This window comes from Eptatretus burgeri, chromosome 2 (genome assembly GCF_056783735.1).
Source record: "Eptatretus burgeri isolate ZD-2024b chromosome 2, Ebu_testis_v1, whole genome shotgun sequence".
Lineage (NCBI taxonomy): Eukaryota > Metazoa > Chordata > Myxini > Myxiniformes > Myxinidae > Eptatretus > Eptatretus burgeri.
The window spans coordinates 145,523,758-145,547,239 of NC_140962.1; the positions used below are offsets into that span (position 1 = coordinate 145,523,758).

The window sequence follows — 23,482 nt, forward strand, 5'->3', positions numbered from 1 at the left end:
AGACGTAGCGTTCTTCATATGCAATTATGACGTCATAATGAAGACATCTGTGACGTCATAAAAATCACACTTTTTCCCCGTGAGGAGTACTTGCCATGTTTAAATTTTTAACATGGTGCAGTTTCAGAGATTGAGGTCCAAAGTTTTTCCGTTTTCCAACATGGCTGCGACACCATGTGACCTGTGACATAATTATCAATAAAACAACCGAAAGGAGTGGTCGCTCCTCTAGTGAAAATTTCGTCTCAATCCAAAAAGCGGTTGCGGAGAAAAACACTAAAGTTCTGTGCGGAGAAACAAACAAACAGAGACAGACAGACAGACAAACGGACCCAAATGCAATACCTCTCCTCCTGTGAGGGTAAAAATGCAAAAGGATGTAGGGATGTTCCCTCAAAAAGTTTGTAAATAAGGTAGGGGTGGTCATAATAAATAATCATGTGAAACCATCCCGACATCTTTCTTTAAATAATGGTTGTCAGGAGAAACTACATTACCTGTGTGTGTATAATATATAGAACCAAAAATTATAATCTACCTTCTATAAAACACAGCATGTGTTTGTGTATTTGTCTGTCCCCCTTCATAAGGACGATTTAAGTTGGGTTTTAAAGGCCAATCTTTAACACGACTGTGCGTTCACTTCAGTCTCTTTTACAGAATTAACAAAAAAAAAAAAACTCAAAAACGTTTTTCGTAAAAGAGTAATTACGTCTCTTCTATTGGAAATGGAGACAGTGACTTGCAACCGGGCCTCAAAGGCTGTGTACAGGAATGTTTAACAAAAGAAAAACCAATAATTACAAGGCACAGGGAGGAGAAAGAGTAAAACGAGTATTCATTGACATCCATAGGATGTCCAATAAATAATGAAGATGTAAGCACACCTGATGCAAGGCCGAGGCTTCAGACTTTGGCACGCTAACGAGGCTGTAGCGTCAAAACGAAACTTCCCAGAAGATAAAGAAAATAAGGTCACATTTGTACATGAAGCGTTTAAAAGAACGCTTCTCGTGATGAAACATCATATCTTCCAGTCTGAATATTTCGACTCGGCTTTCACAACTCAAAAATGATGGGTTAGAATAAAATAATTCCAAACCGCCATTTTTGACAGGCTTTTGTACTCGCATTGTAATATAACCACAAATTATTCTGGCAATTCCGTCCAATGAATCATTTACTTTCATTGATTTACTTCCCCGAGTCTTAAACCTCATCAGTCTTAACAGTTATTGAAGATTATGTGGACGTGGAGTTTGGAGGGATGCGGACTTGGAGTTGGGAGGGATGCGGACTGGAAGTTGGGAGGGATGCAGACTTGGAGTTGGGAGGGATGCGGACTAGAAGTTGGGAGGGATGCGGACTGGGAGTTGGGAGGGATGAGGACTGGGCGTTGGGAGGGGTGCGGACTGGGTGTTGGGAAGGATGCGGACTAGGTGTTGGGAGGGATGCGGACTTGGAGTTGGGAGGGATGCGGACTCGGAGTTGGGAGGGGGATGTGGACTGGGAGTTGGGAGGGATGCAGACTGGGAGTTGGGAGGGATGCGGACTGGGAGTTCGGAGGGATGCGGACTGGGATTTGGGAGGGATGCGGACTGGAAGTTGGGAGGGATGCGGACTGGAAGTTGGGAGGGATGCGGACTGGAAGTTGGGAGGGATGCGGACTGGAAGTTGGGAGGGATGCGGACTTGGAGTTGGGAGGGATGCGGACTGGGAGTTGGGAGGGATGCGGACTGGGAGTTGGGAGGGATGCGGACTGGGAGTTGGGAGGGATGCGGACTTGGAGTTGGGAGGGATGCGGACTGGAAGTTGACAGGGATGCGGACTGGGAGTTGGGAGGGATGCGGACTGGGAGTTGGGAGGGATGCGGACTGGGAGTTGGGAGGGATGCGGACTGGGAGTTGGGAGGGATGCGGACTGGGAGTTGGGAGGGATGCGGACTGGGAGTTGGGAGGGATGCGGACTAGGAGTTGGGAGGGGTGCGGACTTGGAGTTGGGAGGGATGCGGACTTGGAGTTGGGAGGGATGCGGTCTGGAAGTTGGGAGGGATGCGGACTGAGAGATGGGAGGGACGAGGACTGGGTGTTGGGAGGGATGCGGACTGGGTGTTGGGAGGGATGCGGACTGGGTGTTGGGAGGGATGCGGACTCGGAGTTGGGAGGGGGATGCGGACTCGGAGTTGCGAGGGGGATGCGGACTCGGAGTTGCGAGGGGGATGCGGACTCGGAGTTGGGAGGGGGATGCGGACTGGGATTTGGGAGGGGGATGCGGAGTCGGAGTTGGGAGGGGGATGCGGACTCGGAGTTGGGAGGGGGATGGGGACTCGGAGTTGGGAGGGGGAGGCGGACTCGGAGGTGCGAGGGGGATGGGGAAGCGGAGTTGCGAGGGGGATGCGGACTCGGAGTTGCGAGGGGGATGCAGACTCGGAGTTGGAAGGGATGCGGACTCGGAGTTGGAAGGGATGCGGACTTGGAGTTGGGAGGGATGCGGACTGGGAGTTGGAAGGGATGCGGACTTGGAGTTGGGAGGGATGCGGACTGGGAGTTGGGAGGGATGCGGACTGAAAGTTGGGAGGGATGCGGACTGGAAGTTGGGAGGAATGCGGACTGGAAGTTGGGAGGGATGCGGACGAGGTGTTGGGAGGGATGCGGACTCGGAGTTGGGAGGGGGATGCGGACTCGGAGTTGGTAGGGGGATGCGGACTCGGAGTTGGAACGGGGATGCGGGATGTGCACAAGGAGTTGGGAGGGGGGAGAGATGCTGACTTGAAGAATGTGTTTGAGGACTTGAAGTCACATCTTACATTTTGCAGAATTTTCATGGGTCCCTGACATTATGCTGTCAAATGACATTCCTGTCGACCTCCCTAAATATTCCACATTCTATTGGAAACTAATTTCCTCACAACAGCCCAGTGAAACTGGGTTGTCTGAAAGTAGTGTAATATTTGAGTCATATATTATAATTAGGTCCTATATAGAACAATATATGAATATAATTATATTATTATTACAGCAGTGTAGTCGGACAATATAGTACTTTCCTGTAAAGAAAACTAAGTGATGTAAACAAACCTTTTGCATCGTCCACGATACAATTTGACCATCGGAGGAAACGGAGAAGAATTTTAGATTATCATCCATGTTATTTTGCTGCCATTTCACCTGGATGGACAATTCAGGAATGAATGAGAGAATAAACATTGAAGGAATGAAAATATTAAATACGATGATTGGAAGAACAACAATGATGAAACAGAATAGCATTGATGATGTGAGCTCACGTTAAAACCCAAAACACTTATGATTTGTCTCATTTTTATAATGTTCTGTAAATGAATGTACAAGTGAACTTGTGTAATCTTCCATGATCTTTTCTACCCCATTTACTCTTCCCTATCCAAGCTCTCCCACTCACAGGTTACTACGTTCTTTCCCCCTTTCCTCTTATCTTTCGTCATTCATTCAGCCATTCCCTTCAGGCTCGTCACGTCCACCTATCACCCCGTCACATTACCTTCCCTCGGTAACATTACGTTACTTCGGTCACGTTTCCTTCCCCACTCTTCCATGGCCCACACTTTGCATGCAAAAAGAAAATTAAATAAATCCCTGCTAAGATCCCAAAATCCACTGCCTGAGTGGCAAGTTCTAAATGCCATCCTGTTGAACATGTGATGAGGAATGTGATGAAAATTGGGTATTCAAAGATGACCAATTTCATCACTCAGGTCATTCAACCCGGAAAGACGTGAAGCGCTTGACAGGCTACGCTTGTTCACGAACCCGGAAACATCCCATTGAGAGGAACCTGTGACCGTGCACTCGAGTGGTCTACCTTGTTACGGAATCATGATGACGTGATGTTAATGACTGAGTGAAAATAATTTGGACACGAATACCTGCCAAACAGGGAGCCTATGGACTCCTCTCTTTGCCACACATTGACGCGTCGGCTTGTCCTGAAGAGACGTCACGACCGGGAATCCATTGTAGCAACCCAGCACGGCTAGGTGAGCGACGGTGGGGTGGATGTCGATGGAAAGGACTGCGCTCTCGATGGGAAACACTGCTTCAGGGTAATATTGATTCTTGAAAGAGTAGAGTATGAGTATCCCCTCCGACTCTCTTTTCCTGTTATCTGAGGAAGAGGGAAGTAAAAAGCAGAATGAACGATTCAATATTATTTTGACCTGAGAGTGTGGGATTGTTGAGGGATGCATCAAAACCTTACATGCACATATGTTCCTTGATATAAGGGTAATTTAGCAATCATTGTCCTCCTGACTCTGAGTTGTTAATTGTGGACAAAACCAGCAAAATGAAAATTGGATTACCATCCCTGACAACCAACAAATTGAGCAACGATTAGGGGATGCTTTTTTGCAGCGGATGTACCCCCCAACACAAGTCGGGGGCCAAATATTCCCCATTCTTCCTGCTGCCCGGATTCGTCAAGGCAGCGCGATCACGGTTACAGTGTCGATGGTCCCTTTGGACAGGTCCTTTCCCTCCTGTCTCTGCCTCTTCTCCCTCTCTCTCTCTCCATAACTTTGTGAAGGTGGAGATACACCATCCTGGATGTGGGGGATCTCTGGGTTGCTCCAGGGAGATCAATCAGCTGTCTCCGTGTCGCGGGTTTGTTCGAGAGAACTATCCAGGCATTTACAACACCAACCATTAAATTGATTGGATCAGTAAAGGAAAGGTCGTGCTAATCTCCTTCACCTTCTGTGGATACAACCTCGGCTCATGGAGAAGTGATGTGATGGAGGGGGAAAGTAATACACCGAATTGTGGGATGATGTACAATTCATGGATAGAACAAGGTGGTGAAAGAACAGGAGGAAAGGAGAGAGAGAAGGAGAGAGAGAAGGAGAGAGAGAAGGAGAGAGAGAAGGAGAGAGAGAAGGAGAGAGAGAAGGAGAGAGAGAAGGAGAGAGAGAAGGAGAGAGAGAAGGAGAGAGAGAAGGAGAGAGAGAAGGAGAGAGAGAGAGAGAAAGAAGGAGAAAGAAGGAGAGGGAGAGAGAGAGAGAGAGAGAGAGAGAGAGAGAGAGAGGGAGAGAGAGAGAGAGAGAGAGAGAGAGAAAGAGAGAGAGAGGGAGAGAGAGAGAGAGAGAGAGAGAGAGAGAGAGAGAGAGAGAGAGAGAGAGAGAGAGAGAGAGAGAGAGAGACGTGAAAGAATCATAACAAACTGCAAATAAATTGGGGGGAGGTCGAGGAAGGTTCATCAGAGAAACCATCATGGGTAGGGGTGGAGATTGATCCGAGGTGATGGTTTCCTGCCAACTTAAAATGCTGAAAACGAGCATGGGATTGAAGAGATTGAGCAAGAGGGTTCTATGAGCAAGGAAGAGAGGAATGAAGGAGTGAAGGTGAGTTTACGTTGATTATTTAACCACCATTACCCTTTTGTTTTAGCCTAATTATTTGAATGTTTGCCAGCAGGCACCATTAGCAAAACAACAAATTATTGAATAAACAAAATTGAGCACTTAATGAATCATGTCTCCAAGGTGTTTCACATACATCCACATTGTCTTAATATAAATACTGTTCTTACCTTAATATGGGCTGGCAGGTGACCTCGAGGTACGCACACTCACCTCTCAGCTGTCTTGCCTGGATTTGCATCTCGACCCGGCTATAAACTGTCCTGACAACAGCACCATCATAGGATTGGGCAAATATGGGCAGATTCTGAAATCCATTTATCTCCAAAGCTTTATTTATGGAAGTATAAAGGCCTTCTGCATTTTTGAAGACGAGCAAATGACAAAGCGCACAAACCTTTCTCTGATCTCAAGGTTTTCTGAGTATCTGGTACAAAATGAAAGCTGCTCTGTCTAAAACGATCTGGATTCATCTGCCAAGACAGAAAAAAACCCGGTCTTATTCACTGCCTGTACAATTGCTTTGAAAATCCATCCATCCATTGGGACCAGGCTCTGTGCAGAGCGTTGGTGCTGCCGAAGCAGTCTCCTTGGCTGTTGGGCACAATCCTGGATGGGTCGCCACTCCGACAGAAGATACCAGCAAGCTGGCACTCATTTTGCCGACCTTGCAAGGATGACAGGCAGAGTCAACCCCACCTGGTGTTAATTCAACAACCAAGTGGGATTTGAACCCAGGATCCTCGGCTCCCAAGCACACCACCCAAACCGTTAAGCCAACACCAGCCATATACTTTGAAAAGAAATCACAAAATTCAAGAAATTCCCTTTCAATTTAGCTTCCTTTCTCTCATCGTCCCCACAAAGTGGTACGCCAAGCTTTGAGGGTAACTTGATGTCACAAACCTCTGCAAGGTAATACCTGTTTCTCTCAACAGTCCTTTTATGACTTTCTGAAAGTGGGGGCTTTTATATTTATGACTTTCACTGCTACTCGTCCCGTTTCTTCACTATCTTTGAAGCATTTATACTTTTCCACATATTCCAAATTAACCTGGGTAACGGCATGTTTAGACAATTTTTCAGAGTTTTCCTTCCAATCCTGCACGCTTTTTTGATAAATGAACCTTCAGTGTAGCTTGTTTTTGAGTGGAAGTGATGGCAGGGAAAGCAGAAAACAGCATCTTGTTTTTTTTGTTTTGGATATAAAGTCAAGGTTTGTGGAAGAGCCAGAATACAGAGCAGACTCTAGCTTCCACCAGGCTGAACAGTTGACATTTTCTATCCCACTGATAGTGCGGATCTGCATCCGGACCTGAACCAAAATCTAATCAGCATGTTCTTGTCACCGAACCAACTCATCTACCTTGTTTAGTCGTAACCCATACACAACGTGTTGAGATATTGTGCTATACAGTACTGCATATCATTTTTGGCCATACCTCTGAATGGTGAAGAATCACTCAAAAAATTCCAGTATCTGGATATGGATCCGGATCTTCATCAAAATCCAATCAATTTGTCCCCATCAAACATCTCACCTGTCCACCAAATGTCGGCAGAATATGTCCATAACCTTTTGAGACCTCCTGCTCACAAATAAACAAACAAGCAGTCATAGACTGGTACTTACGAAATCGTCAACTTGACCTCTGACCTTGTCTAATAAAAGCTGTCTCCAGAGAAGGTAGCGACGCAAACCAGAAGTTTTTACGATGATTCTGTACCAAACCATCAAAAATCGAATGTTTGACCTCACTGCAACCTTGTCCTTTGACCGATTTTGACCAAAATCTAATCAGCGCTAGCCATCACCCTCTTGAATCACGTGGTGTAATTTGACATTGGTAGCTTCTTCCGTTCTCGAGTTATCGTGCCTACAAACAAACACACAAACACACAAACAGAGGACGGAAGTCATCAATATACTTACATCAATAAACAGACAAACAGGGCTGAATAAATAACCTCCATCCACGTTTGGTGGCAGAAGTAAATATTCAACGCAAGGATGTTGTTGAACAGAACATTCAACCCAGGGGAATTTGTTGTAAAAAAAACAAAAAAAAAAAACGACTGTTTTTCCCAAATATTATCTTTGGAAAATCAGTCGGATGTGGTTGATGAGGTTCAATGGTTTTCTCTGAGATTGTTGGAAGATTTACGCTTCTATAATCATCTTCAGTTGTTTGTGTGCTGAGAGAACCCTGACTCGCTACATCCAAAGATTCGTGATCGTCTTGCTGTACTTGCGATGGTACGGCGTCAAGAGCAGAGGTAAGCGGCAGTCCTACCTGGAGCAGTTGTTACGACCTCGCACTCGAAGCTTAAAGCGGGGTTAAGCAATTGGTTCACTCCGTCCGTCTGTCCATCTGTTTATCGACATCAATCTCCAATCAAGGAACAACTTCATTTGAATTGAATTTTATATTTTGATCATTGGAGAACATGTGAAAACCTGGTGTTGGCTTAGTGGTTAGGGTGGTGGCTTGGGATCCCAGGGTCCTGAGTTCAAGCCCCGTTGGCTGCTGAATTAACACCAGGGGGTTGACTCAGCCTGTCATCCTTCCAAGGTCGGCGAAATGAGTACCAGTGTACTGGTCCCGGTGTATGCCCCGGTTAGAATAGGTGTACCATATCCCTGTGTGTCGTAAGAGGTGACCAGGGTTGGCATCAGGAAGGGCATCCGGCCATAAAACATTTCCTCAAGAAAAAGCCAACCCCTGCACAGCAGGGAAAAATGGCTGTAAAAACGGTCATTTTTTTATTTATTGGAGAACATGTGAATCGGAACACAAACCTGCATTTTAGCAGTCCTTTGGTTCTGAATTCGGTTGATTGCACTGAATTTCGTCCCGAATGTGCATGCGCACACAGGATTAAGTTAACTGTTTTCCTGTGTCTACCTGTGTGGCAGTCAAACAAAATTGAAAATCATTCCAAAAACTGGAGAACACAATTGCCTTGTTGGCACCTCCAGGAACCCCCCAGGTAAGCAGTACTTTGACAAAATATTACGCCATTTTATGGCATCCCAAACAATAAAATTTGCCACTTGCGCTCTCAGGGCGGTGGAGTACCGAGATTCATATGAAAATCACGGCTCGTATGAAATATACAGAGTTGGGAGGGATGCGGACTGGGAGTTGGGAGGGAAGCGGACTGGGAGTTGGGAGGGAAGCGGACTGGGAGTTGGGAGGGATGCGGACTGGGAGATGGGAGGGATGCGGACTTGGAGTTGGAAGGGATGCGGACTGGGAGTTGGGAGAGAGTCGCTTTACCCTTCTCCATGAAAGCATTCATTTTTAAACGATTTCAACATTCAGGATTCATTGTGCAGTTCCTTCATTAATTAATCAACCATCGTATCTGTATGCACTCCATCATTCTCCTTGCACCACTGAATTTGTCTCCAAGTGCTCTTAGACATCTTGCGGAGCATTTGTCGAGTAATCTGTGCGAAAGAGGCCACAAGTCAGCACACAATTCTTCAATCGTCCTATCCCAGTTTGTCGACACGTTCTCCTTGATGAAGCCCCACAAAGCGATGTATGGAGTCGTTAGATCCGCATACCATAGTGGGAGAGAGAGAGAGAGCAGAAGGAAAGGGAGAGAGGTACGAGGAAAAGGAAGGAGGTAATTTAGCAGGGGTAACGTGACTTTCAGGCCACCCTGTGGATTGTGCATGGAAACGCAAAGCAAGAGTTGAAAAGACCCTTTGCGTGTCCTTTTTCTCAAGTCAGGTGTTATTTGAACTCTCTAGTTTCCTGCTATGAATCATCCGCCAGTGCTTCAACAGTCACTTTCACACAAAAAAAACTTCCGAATGTCCATTTTAGCTTTTCTTGAGAGAGGTCCAGCAAATCATTATTCTCAGCTAAAACTGTTAAAGCTCAAGTTTGATATTAGTGTTCAGTCCCATTCACTCTCATGCCATGTACTTGTGCTCACTGTTCATGTAATTTGAAAAAGGATGCAGCCAGTCACATCCCACTCTGTAAATACCGTAATATCTCTGTGACTGTGAGACAGAAATCAGCGCAGTTAGATTCTGTTTCACTTTACCACTTACGTTAGGATTTGCAGGTGCATATAATGTAATGTTTTGTTGTTTTAATTGTAAACTACTGAAAAAAAACCCATCCCTTTTGGGGGGATGGGGGGGGGAATTGCCCCCTCCCTCTCCCCCATGGTCTCCCCCCAAATCCACCTGTGTCACATGTACATTCCATAACCCCATCATTTATTAAGTGAAACAAAAAAAAATACAAACAATGGAATGTTGTAATGCAAGTATTGTATCGGTGAAATAGTCATTTCAAAGAAGGTGATGTCCAACTTACATGAGCTATATCCAACCACAATGAGGTCTTCATAATGCGGGCTCCTTGGCAGATTAAATACGATGCCAGAGGGGGTAGAGAAGAGTGGTAAGAGTGGTGTCGAAACACGTGCCAGTCGGGGAAGGAAGCACAAGACAGGTAACAAAATAGACATAAGTGTGTGTGTGTGTGTGTGTGTGTGTGTGTGTGTGTGTGTGTGTGTGTGTGTGTGTGTGTGTGTGTGTGTGTGTGTGTGTGTGTGTGTGTGTGTGTGTGTGTGTGTGTGTGTGTGTGTGTGTGTGCGCGAGCGCACGTGTATGCATGCTTCAACATACCAGCAAAGTGCAGTGACAGCCATCTTTTTAGTTTTCTCATTGCAGAAAAGCCACAGAGGTAGAAGAGTACCTGTTGTGCCTCGAAATTCATCTGATGCATCTTCAAAGTACCTGTAATCTGTAAATAAAATAATGTTTAATATTAGATACTTGGAATCTCTAACACGATTAAACAATCAAATTTAGATCCCATTATTGCTGTTGCGTGAATGCGATATTGCGATAGGGGTTAAAGGGAATAACATAGAATAGTTATTTCATTCGTAAATGTTGAGCAGAAAGCATAGGTTATTTGTACACAAGGCTCATAACGTGTCAGGGTATGTCGAGACAGGGTTAAAGGTCTCCATTACATAATGTATAATTCTTCCAGCATTCCTCCCAAACCAATACTTTAAATCATTCCCTTTGTAATCTGTCTCAATGTGCTTTCCTCTTTTCATGATCGGTTTTTGAACACGGTATTTGATGTCCACGCCGTTTCAACTCTCGCCCACCAGAAACCAGAAGCTGCAGGACGAAACCAGAAGCTGCAAGAAGCAACCGGAAACAGCTAGAAGTGCCAAGAAGTGCCGGGGGAAGGCCACGCGATGAGCCAATGAGCGTGCGAGAAGGAGGGGGGATGGGGGGGGACAAGCAGAGCCAAATAAAAAGGCATGGGTCACTCGCTGGATGATCTGGATGGTTTCTTTATGCATCCTCTTGTGGAGGTGGCTCCCCAAAGTTAATGTACGACACGAACCTCACTGCGCAGCCAGTGTTCTGGATAAGGGGGGAGACAAAACCAGGTAGGTGTAGTGCCTACCAAGACCCAAGGAAACATTTCCACACAGACATCACTTGGGAGAAGGTTCCATCTTGTCTACTATCTCTGAATTAAAAGCTGTGATGTGAGTGGTTAAGTTTTGCGATGAAGCCAACGTGGTTTCGTGAGCGTGTGAATTATTGCTGTATCTGCTTGTGAATACTGCCTGTACGTACGTGCTCTACCTTGACTCATCTTCCCTCCCCATGTCATCTACAATCTACATAAATATTTTCAAGTGTTTGTTTGCACGTTTGTTTGTACCTTATTCTTTCAAGGCCAAACCGTAGCACCGAGAGGCCCCAGATTTTGGGTGTTGCAACATCAGAGTTGGGGCAAAGATTTAAGCCAACTACCTCCCCCCAATCGAACCCCAATCTCTTTACAGCAGTGCTGGGGTTACCCTGCTTCAAGTCAAGGGCACAAAATTAAAAAAAATCCCCCCCAAAGTTCCCCTCCCTGACCCCCGAAACAAGGAGATTCTCTATGTATGTTTATGTAGTTCTGAAAATCATTAGAAAAAAATGGTTGGGGCAATCTCCTTGCACAAGTGCTGGGGATATCCAGGATTAGGTCATTCGTGCAAAAAAAAAACAACCTCCCCCTCTACAGGTGTTGCATGGGGGAAAAACAACCCTGCATTCGAGGTTCTGGCCCACTTGCTCTCACCGAAACTCACCGAAAGTGGAATGGAGGTTATGTTTTCACCCCAGTCTGTCTGTCTGTTTGTTTGTTTGTGGACAAAATATCTCAAAAAGTTGTGAACGGATTCGGACGAAATTTGGTGGAGAGCTTGAGTATGTGACCGACGAAATGATCCGATTTTGGTGAAGATCCGAATCTGGATTTGGATCTGAGAATTTTTAAAGTGATTTTTCACCATTGAGTGATAGGGATAAAACGATATATGGCACGATATTTCAGAAGATTTGTGGACAGATTCGTACGAAACTTGATGGATGAGTTGGCGAGGTGACGGACAAGGCGATTAAATTTTAGTTCCGGTCCGAATCCAGATCATAGCCATCAGTGAGATACAAAATGTAAACTAATCATCTTGGCGGAGGTACGCGCTCCACCGATTGCCCTTCTAGTTTGTGTTTTTTGCATTTGTTTGTGAATCTTTCACTGCAGAAACGTCCACCTGGAAAAGCTCATCCAGTCAAGCAGTGCAGGGAACCCCCTCCTCCCCCACCCCCTGCAACCCCCCACGGGCAACGCCGGGTTGCTCCGAGTGTAAATATAGATGTGACCTGTTCTCTGGATGAATTTTGGTTGTCGTAGTGGCTTCATCTGGTGGCCTTATAAATCCAGTTAAAGGTGGATTGGTTGTGCAGTCTCCATACCACCAGACAATCACGCCACATGACTTCGGTTACTGGCCGAAGATTAAGATCAGTCACGTGTTCGCCGATCGGCGTGGCCCTCACCCACTTCACGGTCTCCAATCTGTACAGAAATGCAGTCGGCAGACGCATATCCGACAACCAGTCTTTGAGATGGGTGACAGTCGTGGTCATTTTGACATGACTCACCGGATTCAAACTGGGCAACCGGTACAGAGTGGTGACTGTAGCAATATCTTACACTGTCGTTGTCCTTGTCTCCCTTTTGTCTATCCATTTGTACGTCCTACCGATTGATTTGTCCTCTCTCTCTCTCTCTCCCCCAAGACAAATTTCCTCCATTGGGAGTAACATGGGTTTCATTTTTGCATCATCTATGCTGCCACAGGTAAAAAGCACCGTGCACATCACACCGATTGTCCACGTGATGTAATTTTATAACTCTCCTCAAACACATTCTCAATTCATATTGTGAATGATAACATGATCAATTTTATGTATTTTACGCTCTCTAAACTGTATTTTTAACGACTTTAATTCCAGGTAAATCTCACCTTGAGCAATCTCTTTGTCGGCGTTCATGTTCACCACTCTTTCTATGATCTTCGCTGCTTTTCCTATATTGCTGAGGTCGTCGCTCTTCAACTAGGAGTAATAGGCCATGCATGTGATCAGTTACTGTGGTGCATACAACATTAACTTAATAGATATTTTTTCCTGAATGATGAATCACGACTTCTTATGCGATGCCAGTGAGAGTCTATGTACAATAAGCCTGACAGAATGAGTTACATAAGAATGAGTCGGTTGTCCCAAGGTGGGACGGCAAGAAATGTTTTTTAAACTTTACACCAGAATCCATGATGTAATGGTTAGAGCATCCGCTCCGAATATGGGAGTTCGGCAGTTCAAACCCCGCCCAAGTCGTACCAAAAACCCTGTCCGAGTCTTCCGTCATCGAGCCGGCAAGATGGCAACAACAATTCGCATTTAGTGCCACCTCTAATACAATTTAAATGCTCTAATGGTGGCGAGATGCTCCATTTGAACCTATTTGTTCAATTTTCAGGAGACTCTCATGTAACACGGGGATGCGTTCCCACGAAACACCGAGTTTTCCAAAAATGTGTTTTGGGGTAATATTTAACATGTAAAAATCTGGGTTATGTTCCATACTGGTACGATTTCAACCTTTTAAGGTTGAAGACCATAACAAAAACCTTTAAAAAAGCAGTAAACAATGCATAAATAAAACACATAACAAATAAAAACATTAAAATGAATTACTTTTTAAGAAGTGTTGTCATGATTGGGGTTAGATACAGTACATATTGCTTGTGGCAGGCCTATTCAGGTATGGCAAGCTGTCCAGTTGAGGTTGAAGGCTCAGAAGCTGAAATGGAGGCCAATTCGTTTGGGAGTTTTTTGAAGAACTTCATAATGGAGACTTGAGTGGCAGCCTTCATTTTCTATTTGTAGACCTCCTTGGACATTTCAGGACATTCTCCATCTCCCTCCGCACCTTGAAACTTCTCATGCAATTTTGATCGTGTTCATCAAAGATGGCCATGGCTTCATCGACCAAATTGAAACCTTTAGCTATGACCTTCATCGTGAGGGTTTTAACAGGCAAAACCTCCTCGGGACTTGATTCTGATTCCTCTCTGATGCGCTCCTCCTCCAGAGCCAGAAAATCTTCATTGCTCCGCTCCTCCCTGTGTGAGAAGGAAATCCTCAACATCATCTTTGTCGACCTCCTCAAATCCCACTTGCAGGACCATGCCCACAATCTGTCACCTTGCTTCGCTGACTTAAACCTCCGTGAAACCTCTGAACTCAATCATTGCCTCAGGCCAGAGTTTTATCCACACTCCATTAATGCACAGACATGTGACTTCATCCCAGGCATAGCCGGTGATATCAATCGCCATCTTGATGTTAAACTGGCGCCAGAATGTCGTGATGCTGAGCTCCATCATCTGCATCACATTCCCTGATAAGTCTGGAGAAGGTTTGACAGAGGTAATCGGCCTTAAAAGTTGCTATGACCTCTTGGCCCATTGGCTGGATGAGCAATGTGGTGTTAGGAGGAAGAAACAGAACCTGAATGTTACCGCTCATATCAATAACGTTTGGAAGATGACCAGGAGCATCATCCAAAATAACACGAATTTTAAAGGGAATCCTCTCCTCACAATAAGATCTCAATTCCTTGCGGAGCTCCCTTGAAAAATATTCGCTGAAGATCATTGAAGTTATCCAGCCTGTCTTATTTGCTCTCCAAACAACAGGGAGTTTTGTTTTCACACATCCCTTTTTTGTCCTGCATGACAGACCACGAATGGCTTTAATTTGTATTCACCTGAGGCATTGGCTCCCCAGAGCAAGGTGAAGTGGTCCTTGGCAGCATTAAATCCAGATGCTGTCTTTTCTTCGATGGAGATGAAAGTGCAGCTGGGCATGTGTTTCCAATAAAGTTCAGTTTCATCGAAGTTAAACACCTGGCTTGGTGTCTTATCTCTATCCGCAATCACCAATTTGAAGAGATCTGGAAATTGTTCGGCAGCAGCAGCTTCCCCAATCAACTTGAGATTGTGGAATGCATGGCGACTCTTGAAGCGCTTGAACCACCCATGTCTGGCAGCAAAAGGCACTGGATCATTGGTATCTTTTGTTAGATCACCATACAAACTCCTTGCCTTTTCTTGAATGACCATTCCAGACAAGCGCATGTTCTGTTGGTGCTGATGCTGAAGTTGGTCCATGTGGTCAGCATCTTCTCCATTTTCTCATTAGCATCATGCCGGGATCTTGCAGTTCTGGTAACACTGAGATTTGTTGTTGTCTGAGTGCTCTTACGGATTTTATCCATAAGAGCATTTACGGAGTGCACTTGATTGAATTCCATCAGACCACGACCTCCTTCTCGTCTGGGCAGGTGCATTCTCAGGATGTCTTGATTTTTGTAGACCATTTTGTGGATGGTGAGAAGTTTCCTCGTTTTGATATCTAGCTTATTGGTTTTACTTGTGGCCAATTTATTATTCCACAGCTGTATTGGAACACTGGTCCTGCAATTTGGTTGATGGCTTTGATTTTGTTTCTTGGGGAAGGTACGTTTTCAGGATCAGCATCGTCGGCATTCTTTGGCAATTGTTTTGTGAATTTGCTTGTGACATATTTGGTGGCCCTCTTCTACTCAGAGGTATTTCTATGATACTTTGTTGTTTAGTTCCTGTATTGTTGTATCTTGGTCCATTTTTATGTTGCCTGTTTTTGTTGGTCTACCTCAGTGGTTTCCAAACGTTTTTTGACCACGACCCAAAATCTGAAATCACTTTCTCCTCGTGACCCAAATGGTACCAGTACCTATTTGGAAGTGGCACTTACGATAAAAATTGTCAGTGTAAACGCTTTCGACATGAAAAAACCCCCCTAAAACCAAAAAAATTCAGGATTTTGAAGGGGGCTTTTCAAATTCGGGTCACGACCCTGGGTTTGGAAACCCCCTGGTCCACCTCGTACAAATGTGCACATGGCATACTTATCTAAGCCAAATTCCAGTTGAATGTTGGCGGAGTATCGCTTCACTAATTTCAGTTGTTTTGTCATTTTTTTGTCATTCTGCGCAGAGTTTTAGATCATCCGTGTGTAGTAGATGTGTCACCTTCCGTGTCTCTTTGGACGTTCTCTCATTGGATGCGAAGGTGTACCCATGTCCTTGCTCATTCATGAAGTTGCTCAGTGGTTCCACCAACAGGCAGAACAGGAGGGGTGAAATGCTATCGACATCTAAGATCCCTTGATAAATCTTCACTCCTGGTATTTTGAGATTTCCTTCCAAGTGATGTTATATCAATGTGGTGTTCCAGCGCTCCATTGCTTTCTCGATGAGTTGTATTATTTCAGAATTGATATTGTACAATTGCATGCATTTTATCATCCATGAATGTGGAGCAATAATAAAAGTTTTTTTTGAGTCTAACCAGGCTGTGGACAATTTGTTTCTTTTCATTTTATAGTTTGTGAGTATGTCCTTGTTTCGTAGTCAGTAGTGCATTGTCCCGTAGCATCCTCTCTTACATCCCTTCTGTTTTGCCTCGAAGCCTCCTTGTTGTGCTCGGTGGTGGTACATCATTTCTGTGATGATTCCCATCAGAAGTTAGTATTTTGATGGTAGACATGCAATTGGTCTATACTTATGAGGTAGTTGGGTTTGTCCAGATTTTGGGATGAGATATGTGTTGTCTTCTGTGAGGTAACACCTCCCTTATCCCAAACTTGGATAAGTTTGTTGAATGCTTGAGCAAAGTTATTGTGGAGAACATCCATTTGCTTTCACCAGAAATGTGGAATTTCATCTGGGCCTGGACTTTAAAAGTTTGGCATTTTTGTAAGTTGTTCTTTTATTTTTGCTTCATCAAATATCAATGGGGGTATTTTCTTTTAGTGTCACTTATTCTTTCACAACTTTTGAATCCTTTCCGCCTCCTTATTACGTCCTTTTGCATTTTCGTCACTTTTTCATGAATGAGAAATACTGCTGCTGTAAAGCTCACCGTGTTGATTTTTTCAAGGTGGCTGAGCTTGGTATAATTTTCTGCGTGCTCTGTTGGTTCTCCTTACCATTATTTTTGTGTTTATTATTTTCTATTCTATGTAGTCGTGGTCTTTCCCTGAGGGTATCAATCTCATCTGTGTGTAGTTATTATTATTATTTTTACACAAAGAGAATTACCGAAATAATATAATGGAGTTGAATACAAGGAAGCTGTTTGACATGTCCCACACATGGGGTTCCATTTTGTAAGTCTTTTACAAGAGGTATAAATACAAGTGACTTCATGACTAATTTGACCATTCACATTCCACTTAACCTTTCATTGCTCATTGCAACTCATGATATCATCAGACTGGTGAGATTGATGGAAAAACAAAAAAAATATTGCCGATTATCTGGACAACTTGTGTGCACCTGTTGAAGATCGTTGCAATGTATAACACCTATATTTTCATCATAATCATGTTCACCTGGACAGACGTCGATTTGAGCTTTTTACTGTCCCTGCGGGAGGTTTTTGCCGTTCTTCGTTCCTTCTTGTTCTCGTTCTTCATCATCTCCTCTTTACAGGCATCATATATCTTCCACTGAGTACATTCAAGTGAATAAGTGCACACAGGTACCACTCAATAAGTGTGTGTGAACAATGTTGTTGTACATAATATGTAAACAGGGATAATTGCAAGATGAAGGTTCTCTTTCATCATTATGTTCATTTGATCATAATTTAATGTTTTCCATTTTAATTAGTGTAATCATCAAATGGGTAATATTAGCTTATTCCCCATTCCTATTATAGCGTAGAGCCACCTGTCTCGATATGAATCCACCAAACCAAACCTGATGAGAGTGTGTACCTGGTTTACGGTGCTACCGAAGTTTGCTTTCGGTAGAGTCTCCACCTGGCTTGACTGCTCCTGTTAGGTCAAAGGAAATAAATAAAAACCACAAAGTTGGAGCAGGATTGTTGATTGTTGTACAGTGACAAGTTTTTAATCACATAGCTTTTCACCTGAACCCCAATAATGCATCACTACTGCACTGTACCTGTAACAGAAGTAGGTGGTGTGCCTTGTGTACCCCCTCCCCCCTCGCTTTGTGGCCAGATGGGATTTAATGAGCCCTGGTTGTGTCACCCTCTCCAATCTCAGGTGTTTGACAAGTAGTGATCTACCTGACTAGCTGCTGATGGAAAACAAAGTTCAATCATAATTCTATGTTCGTGCGATACCTAAATTATGTCATTACAAATTAACCTCTCAATCCAAAGAGTCTTGGCTGATTTATCAAATTTATTTTTCAGGTTCGATGAGCCGGAGGCCCAACTAATAGACTTGCACCTTAACTAGCCCCCATGAGAAGAAATCACATGGTTTGAGAAAACATCACATGATGAAAACTAATTTTTATTTCAATTAACACCACAGGGGAAGGGGTCGAGACCAAAAGAGAACAGGATTGGTTTGCTTGAATACAAGCAACCTGAATAGAAGAGCAAAATGATTGGTCCAAAGTAGAATTAAAAGAGCAGGTGAGGGTCTTCAGGAAACCAGGCAGACAAACAAGGACCATTTCCGATGTGATAAACAATACATAGTTACCAAATCTACCGCTTTTGATGGTAGTCTAACATCATTTTGTATCCTTGAATCGGCCAACAATTTTATTGGCCAATAATAGAGAAAAATACTGCTTTCATAAAATAATGTCATTGAAGTTTTTGATAGAAACCTTGTCACAAAATGAAAATCTGTCAGCCTTTGGAAGGTTTGAATCGATGCTGCATGAAAAATCATAACCGTAATCTCATTGTATTTGATTGGCGACAGCGACCATTCAAAGTACGTGGCAACAAATGACAAATGCTGTCAAATTTACAAGCACTACTGACCAACGAAATGTTGGATGTTTATCATTGGTTAACCGACGTGATGCAACTAAGAGGAAAACATTGAACAAATGAGAACCGCATCTGCTCTGAGTTGGCCGCATGCACGAGTCGCTTGCAACGCTTTTGGCCAAGGCGAAGACAGTGATCTACCACCATCTTTGTGCTTGGTCCCAAGTATTCCTGTCAGGTCAGGTCAGGTTTTGGAGCATGCGCTACAGCAGTGCGTCACTGTGTAAACTTTTCGGTGGCACTCCAGGGGTCTCCGTCTGGCCATCCCTCAGGCATATGCCTGGCCCATCCCCATCTCCTTGAGATGCCGATCAACCTGCTGCAACCCGTGATCCAGTGAACCCATGACTCCCCAGGCACAACGCAGAGTCTATTGACCTCTTGCTCACTGCAAGCGGAGACATGAATATCACTGCGAAGGGAGTTGAATCTCTCCATGACCTCAACATCCTCACCACAAACAGGTACAAACAGGATAGCAGCATCCAAGATGCGATTGAAAGGCTGGATCTTAGTTTTTACCCAGGAAACCCATAATCCCAGTGGCTCAGACTCCTCATTCAGTGCATCGAGGACCCCCAAAGGATATCCAGCGTCTCCACAAAGATGACTGCATCGTCTGCAAAATCAAGGTCAGAGATCTCTGATGCAGCACAACTTGATCTCTCCAACACCCTCCCCAGAATCCAGTCCATAGAAGCGCTGAAGAGTGTGGGGGCCAGTACACACCCCTGATGAACTACAGCAACAAATGGAAAAAAGTCAGAGATGGAACCACCACACCTCACAGCACTCTCAGCCCCAGAATATAGTTCAGAAATCAAATTGATCAGTGTTGGTGGCACCCCACGAAGACCGAAAATCCTCCAGAGGGCATTCCAATTCACTGAATTGAATGCTTGGCAGAGATCAACATAGGCTGCATGCAGCCCCTGCCGAAACTCTAGTCCGCATTCAGTGAGGACCCGAAGAGCAAGGATACTGTCAATCGTTGACCTACTGTCAATCGTTGAACTGTTTGGTGTAAAGCCCAACTGTTCTGAGCACTGGCGCTCAAGAATTATCCGAGCAAAAGTCTTGCCTAGCACTGAGAGCAGCATCACCCCTCGGTCGTCGTTGCAGTCCTGGAGATCACCCTTCCCTTTCCAGTGAGGGACAACAAGGCCCCTCTTCCAGTCAGTTGGGATTATGCCTGTGTTCCAAACAGAGCACAGAACTGCATGCAATGATAGGAGTACAGCATCTCCACCAGCCTTGAGAGGTTCAGCATGAATGTCAGAGATCCCAGGAGCTTTACCCCCTTTCAACCGATTCACTGCAGCCTGTGTTTCCACAAACAAAGGTGATTCAAAGTTGAGTGGTGGCTCAGCAATAGGAATAACACCCCTGACATCCAACTCAACAGCTAATGGGTCAGCCTGGTACAACTGCTCAAAGTAACCGGCCCAGCGGGCCTTCACTTCGGACTCCTCTGTCATGAGCTCACCGTCCTCCACTCTAACTGCAGTACACAGACGGATGGGATTGGAGGAACGCAAAGCACAAATTCCTCTGTGAGCAGGATGAGAATCACATTTCCACAGGTGATGCTCTACCTCTTCGCAGATTCCTCACACATCGGCCTCCTTGTTCGCCATCAACGCACGCACAGTTTTACACCTCAACTCCCTGAACATCTCAGCTCTGCCATTAAGCCTGGCCCTGCGACTCTGGTCAATAGCATCCAATGTCCCTTGGGAGACAAAGTTCTTCTCCACCTGACAGTGGGTTCCAAGACATCCACCGGCAACATCAAGGATGGCAGTCTTGAGGGCACTCCATAACTTGTCAGGATTCCCCAAAGCACCCAGACCCTGCAAATCCCCACTCAGCCTGTACGCAAACTCCTCAGCTGTCGTCTCGTCCTTGAGCTTGCTGACATCAACCGAGGCTGGGATGGTACAATTCTCTTGGATTGAAGCTGGAACATCAGAGCTGCTACAACAAGCTTGTGGTCGGTATTGAGGAACTGGGACCTCCAGTCGACCCTGCAGTTTTGAATCATCCTGCAGTGACCATCAACAAGCACATGGACAATCTCCTTTGCCACATCACCAGCATTGGAATACTAAGTCCAGCGATGACTCTGTGAGCACTGAAACCATGAACCGGCCACCCTAAGTCCACGACTTCTTGCAAAGTCAAGGAACCCAGTGCTATTATGGTTTACAGTTGTAGACCCATGGGGATGAACATATGTCTCATAACCATCCCCATCAGTGCCAGTTGATGCATTGGAATCCTCCAAGACCAGAAAAGTATCTCGCCTCGGGCACGGCATAGAATGCCTCCTTCACAGTGAGATCACTTACCGCAGTCAGAGTATATCCAGAGACCAGGAAAATGACACCAAAGGAGTGATGAATCCTTTGTCTCATAATACACTCGTTGACCGGTGTTACCTCAATTATCATGGGAGTCAGCTTATTGGACACAGCTGCAGCAGGTCCTTTGGCATGATAACCATCACAGCGACCAAACCAGTAGTAGGGATTACCACCCACCATGATCTCCCCACTATCCGGTCTCTGAACCTCAGAGAGTGCTGCAAAACCGATGTTCAAATGCTGGAACTCAGATGATAACGGAGACAGGCAATCATCCTCTATTAGTGGAAGGACATTCAAGGCACCCACCCAAAGGGACAACCTCAGGTTAACCCGAGGAGACTGCCGTCTGGTGGACGACACCTTAGTACCACCCTGCCACACACTACCGCAATCTGACCCAGCAAGTTTACCCCGTGATTTTCCTCCCATCATCAAGGAATGTGGATCCAGGAGGCGTTGCCCCAATCCCGTCATCTGGTGAGCTACCCTGTAAAGGGCAGCTGCACAGGAGTTACTCCCACGGAGTGGGTTTTCAGTTTTCTTTGCGTTTATGCGTTTTGCAGAGTGAAGCATTTTGCGGTGCCAGAGTGCAAATCCTGCCACCAACCTCCTTAAAAAGTAACCCAACTGCAGGAGGACGTTGGTCACCAAAAATGGATGGCCCTTGGCTCAAAAGTAACTCCTCTGCCCCTTGACAGGTTTTGTTTTTAATCCTGCTGGGTATCCATATGTATACTCCCACCCTCCTCACCAGGAAACCTGGTGGGGGAGATGGTTTCGTCACCGACAACCCAACCATTAAACAGGTTAGTACAGGTTTACATGATCCCTGTGACATGAGGTCATTGCAGTAGATCTACCTATACACAAGCTGTTGGCCAAGGCGATGATCACTGTCTTCATGCTAGGTCCCAAGTATCCCACTGACACAAAGTAATTTCAGTAGATCTACCTGAAGTCTGTGTTGGAGAGTAGATCAGGGCCAAGTCTGAGTTTATGTTTAAATTTCAGTTTATATTTTACTCATTACAACATACAGAATGTTATACCGTACAGTGTACAATGGAAAGTCCAAAACATATGCAAGAGTTACTGGTTTGAAAAAAACAACTGAAATTCATCAGGAAAATAGGATTCTGCATTTATTTTGCATAAAAGAGTGACTTTGAACGTAAAATTTAAGGTTAAATTACAATATTTCCCTGCCGTAGGACGGGAAACACTCGCTCCCAGATCCTCCTCCCCCATCGGTCGCTTCGCTCCCTCGCACCACAGATCCTTTCCTCCATCCGACCTCCTTTGCTTCTCTCAATGTTGGCAAATATGGCATTCGTGTATGTAATACATAGATGGGTTAAAGTGTTAATGGGTTTGAGGAACATGAACCGGATACTCACGAAGAACAACTGCTGTATTTGAACAACTTGATGGAGGGTTTCCAGTTGAGGAAATGAATTGGTTTGAGAACAAGAGAGAGAGAGGGAGGGAAAGAGAGAGTGTGTGAGAGAGAGATAGAGACTTTAACCCCCAGTACAGCGACATCTGAGTACTTGTCGCACTCACAGCTTGAGGCCTTATCCAACCTAAATACAATGTGTGTAAAAAGTTTGTTACAATGTTGTCAGAGTGTGCACGTGTGGTCATTACCTTCCGTGGCTTGCTGAAGGTCTGTGAACCTCTGTCCTTGTAAATTAACTTGTTCAGAAACTTTGGGATGCGTTGACCATCGGGACATTCATAACCAATCGTCTTCACATCTGTGCTCTGGACAAGACACGGAACATCAAATTATTTTTCAACATTTCAACTCCCAGTTCATTCTTTTTATCTTTTTTCATTTCATTTTGGTTTATTTTATAAAAAGCATCCTTGGTAAAGACAGTCAGAAGATGGATAGATGCATGGTTACATCAGAACAGCAAGAAGAATCATGTTAATAACAAACATAAAAGTATGAAGATCACAAGCTAAATTAAAACACAATTCAAACAAACATTATACATGTAATTGATATGAACATCGACATAACAAAATTAAACATTTTAGTCAAAAAGGAATTGTTGAATTTTTATACCTTTGAGTCTTACACTGAGGTCGGTCAAAATGTTGAGCATTTCTGAGTTGACTATTATTATATGTCGAGACACAGGTTGAGGGGTGAAAGGAAGAATGCTACGGTGACGCTCAGACTTCAGAAGACCAAGTCCAAAACGCAAGAGAAGCTCATTCCTGTGTTCACTCAACAATTGTACATCAAAATGAGTAAGTTGTGCGTCGGACTGAATCGATGGGTCTGCAATAAAGTAAAGCGCACACCTCTGGAGTCGTTCAATCTCATCACTCTGAGCCATAGACTCCTATAGAGAAGGACTGGAACCTCACGATCTCGGGGTTTGTAACTTGAGTCTGAAGGATTAACTTGAGTCCGGGGCTAAAATGACTTCTAGAA

At 44.7% G+C, this 23,482-nt stretch overlaps 1 protein-coding gene across 1 annotated transcript in view; it reads right to left on the bottom strand.

Moving 5' to 3' along the window:
- LOC147033438 (dynein axonemal intermediate chain 1-like) overlaps positions 1-22,799 on the bottom strand; it is a 46,468-nt gene extending 23,669 nt beyond the window's left edge. The window contains exons 1-9 of the mRNA XM_085851561.1: positions 22,681-22,799; positions 22,431-22,456; positions 17,622-17,681; positions 17,235-17,351; positions 12,758-12,848; positions 10,053-10,170; positions 9,739-9,782; positions 3,905-4,143; positions 3,078-3,167 (exon numbers count right to left, since the gene is read on the bottom strand). Of these exons, the coding sequence (XP_085707687.1) occupies positions 3,078-3,167; positions 3,905-4,143; positions 9,739-9,782; positions 10,053-10,170; positions 12,758-12,848; positions 17,235-17,351; positions 17,622-17,681; positions 22,431-22,456; positions 22,681-22,768 (873 nt within the window). The 5' untranslated portion in view covers positions 22,769-22,799. The remainder of the gene's footprint in view (positions 1-3,077; positions 3,168-3,904; positions 4,144-9,738; positions 9,783-10,052; positions 10,171-12,757; positions 12,849-17,234; positions 17,352-17,621; positions 17,682-22,430; positions 22,457-22,680) is intronic.
- Between the last annotated feature and the right edge of the window lie 683 nt (positions 22,800-23,482).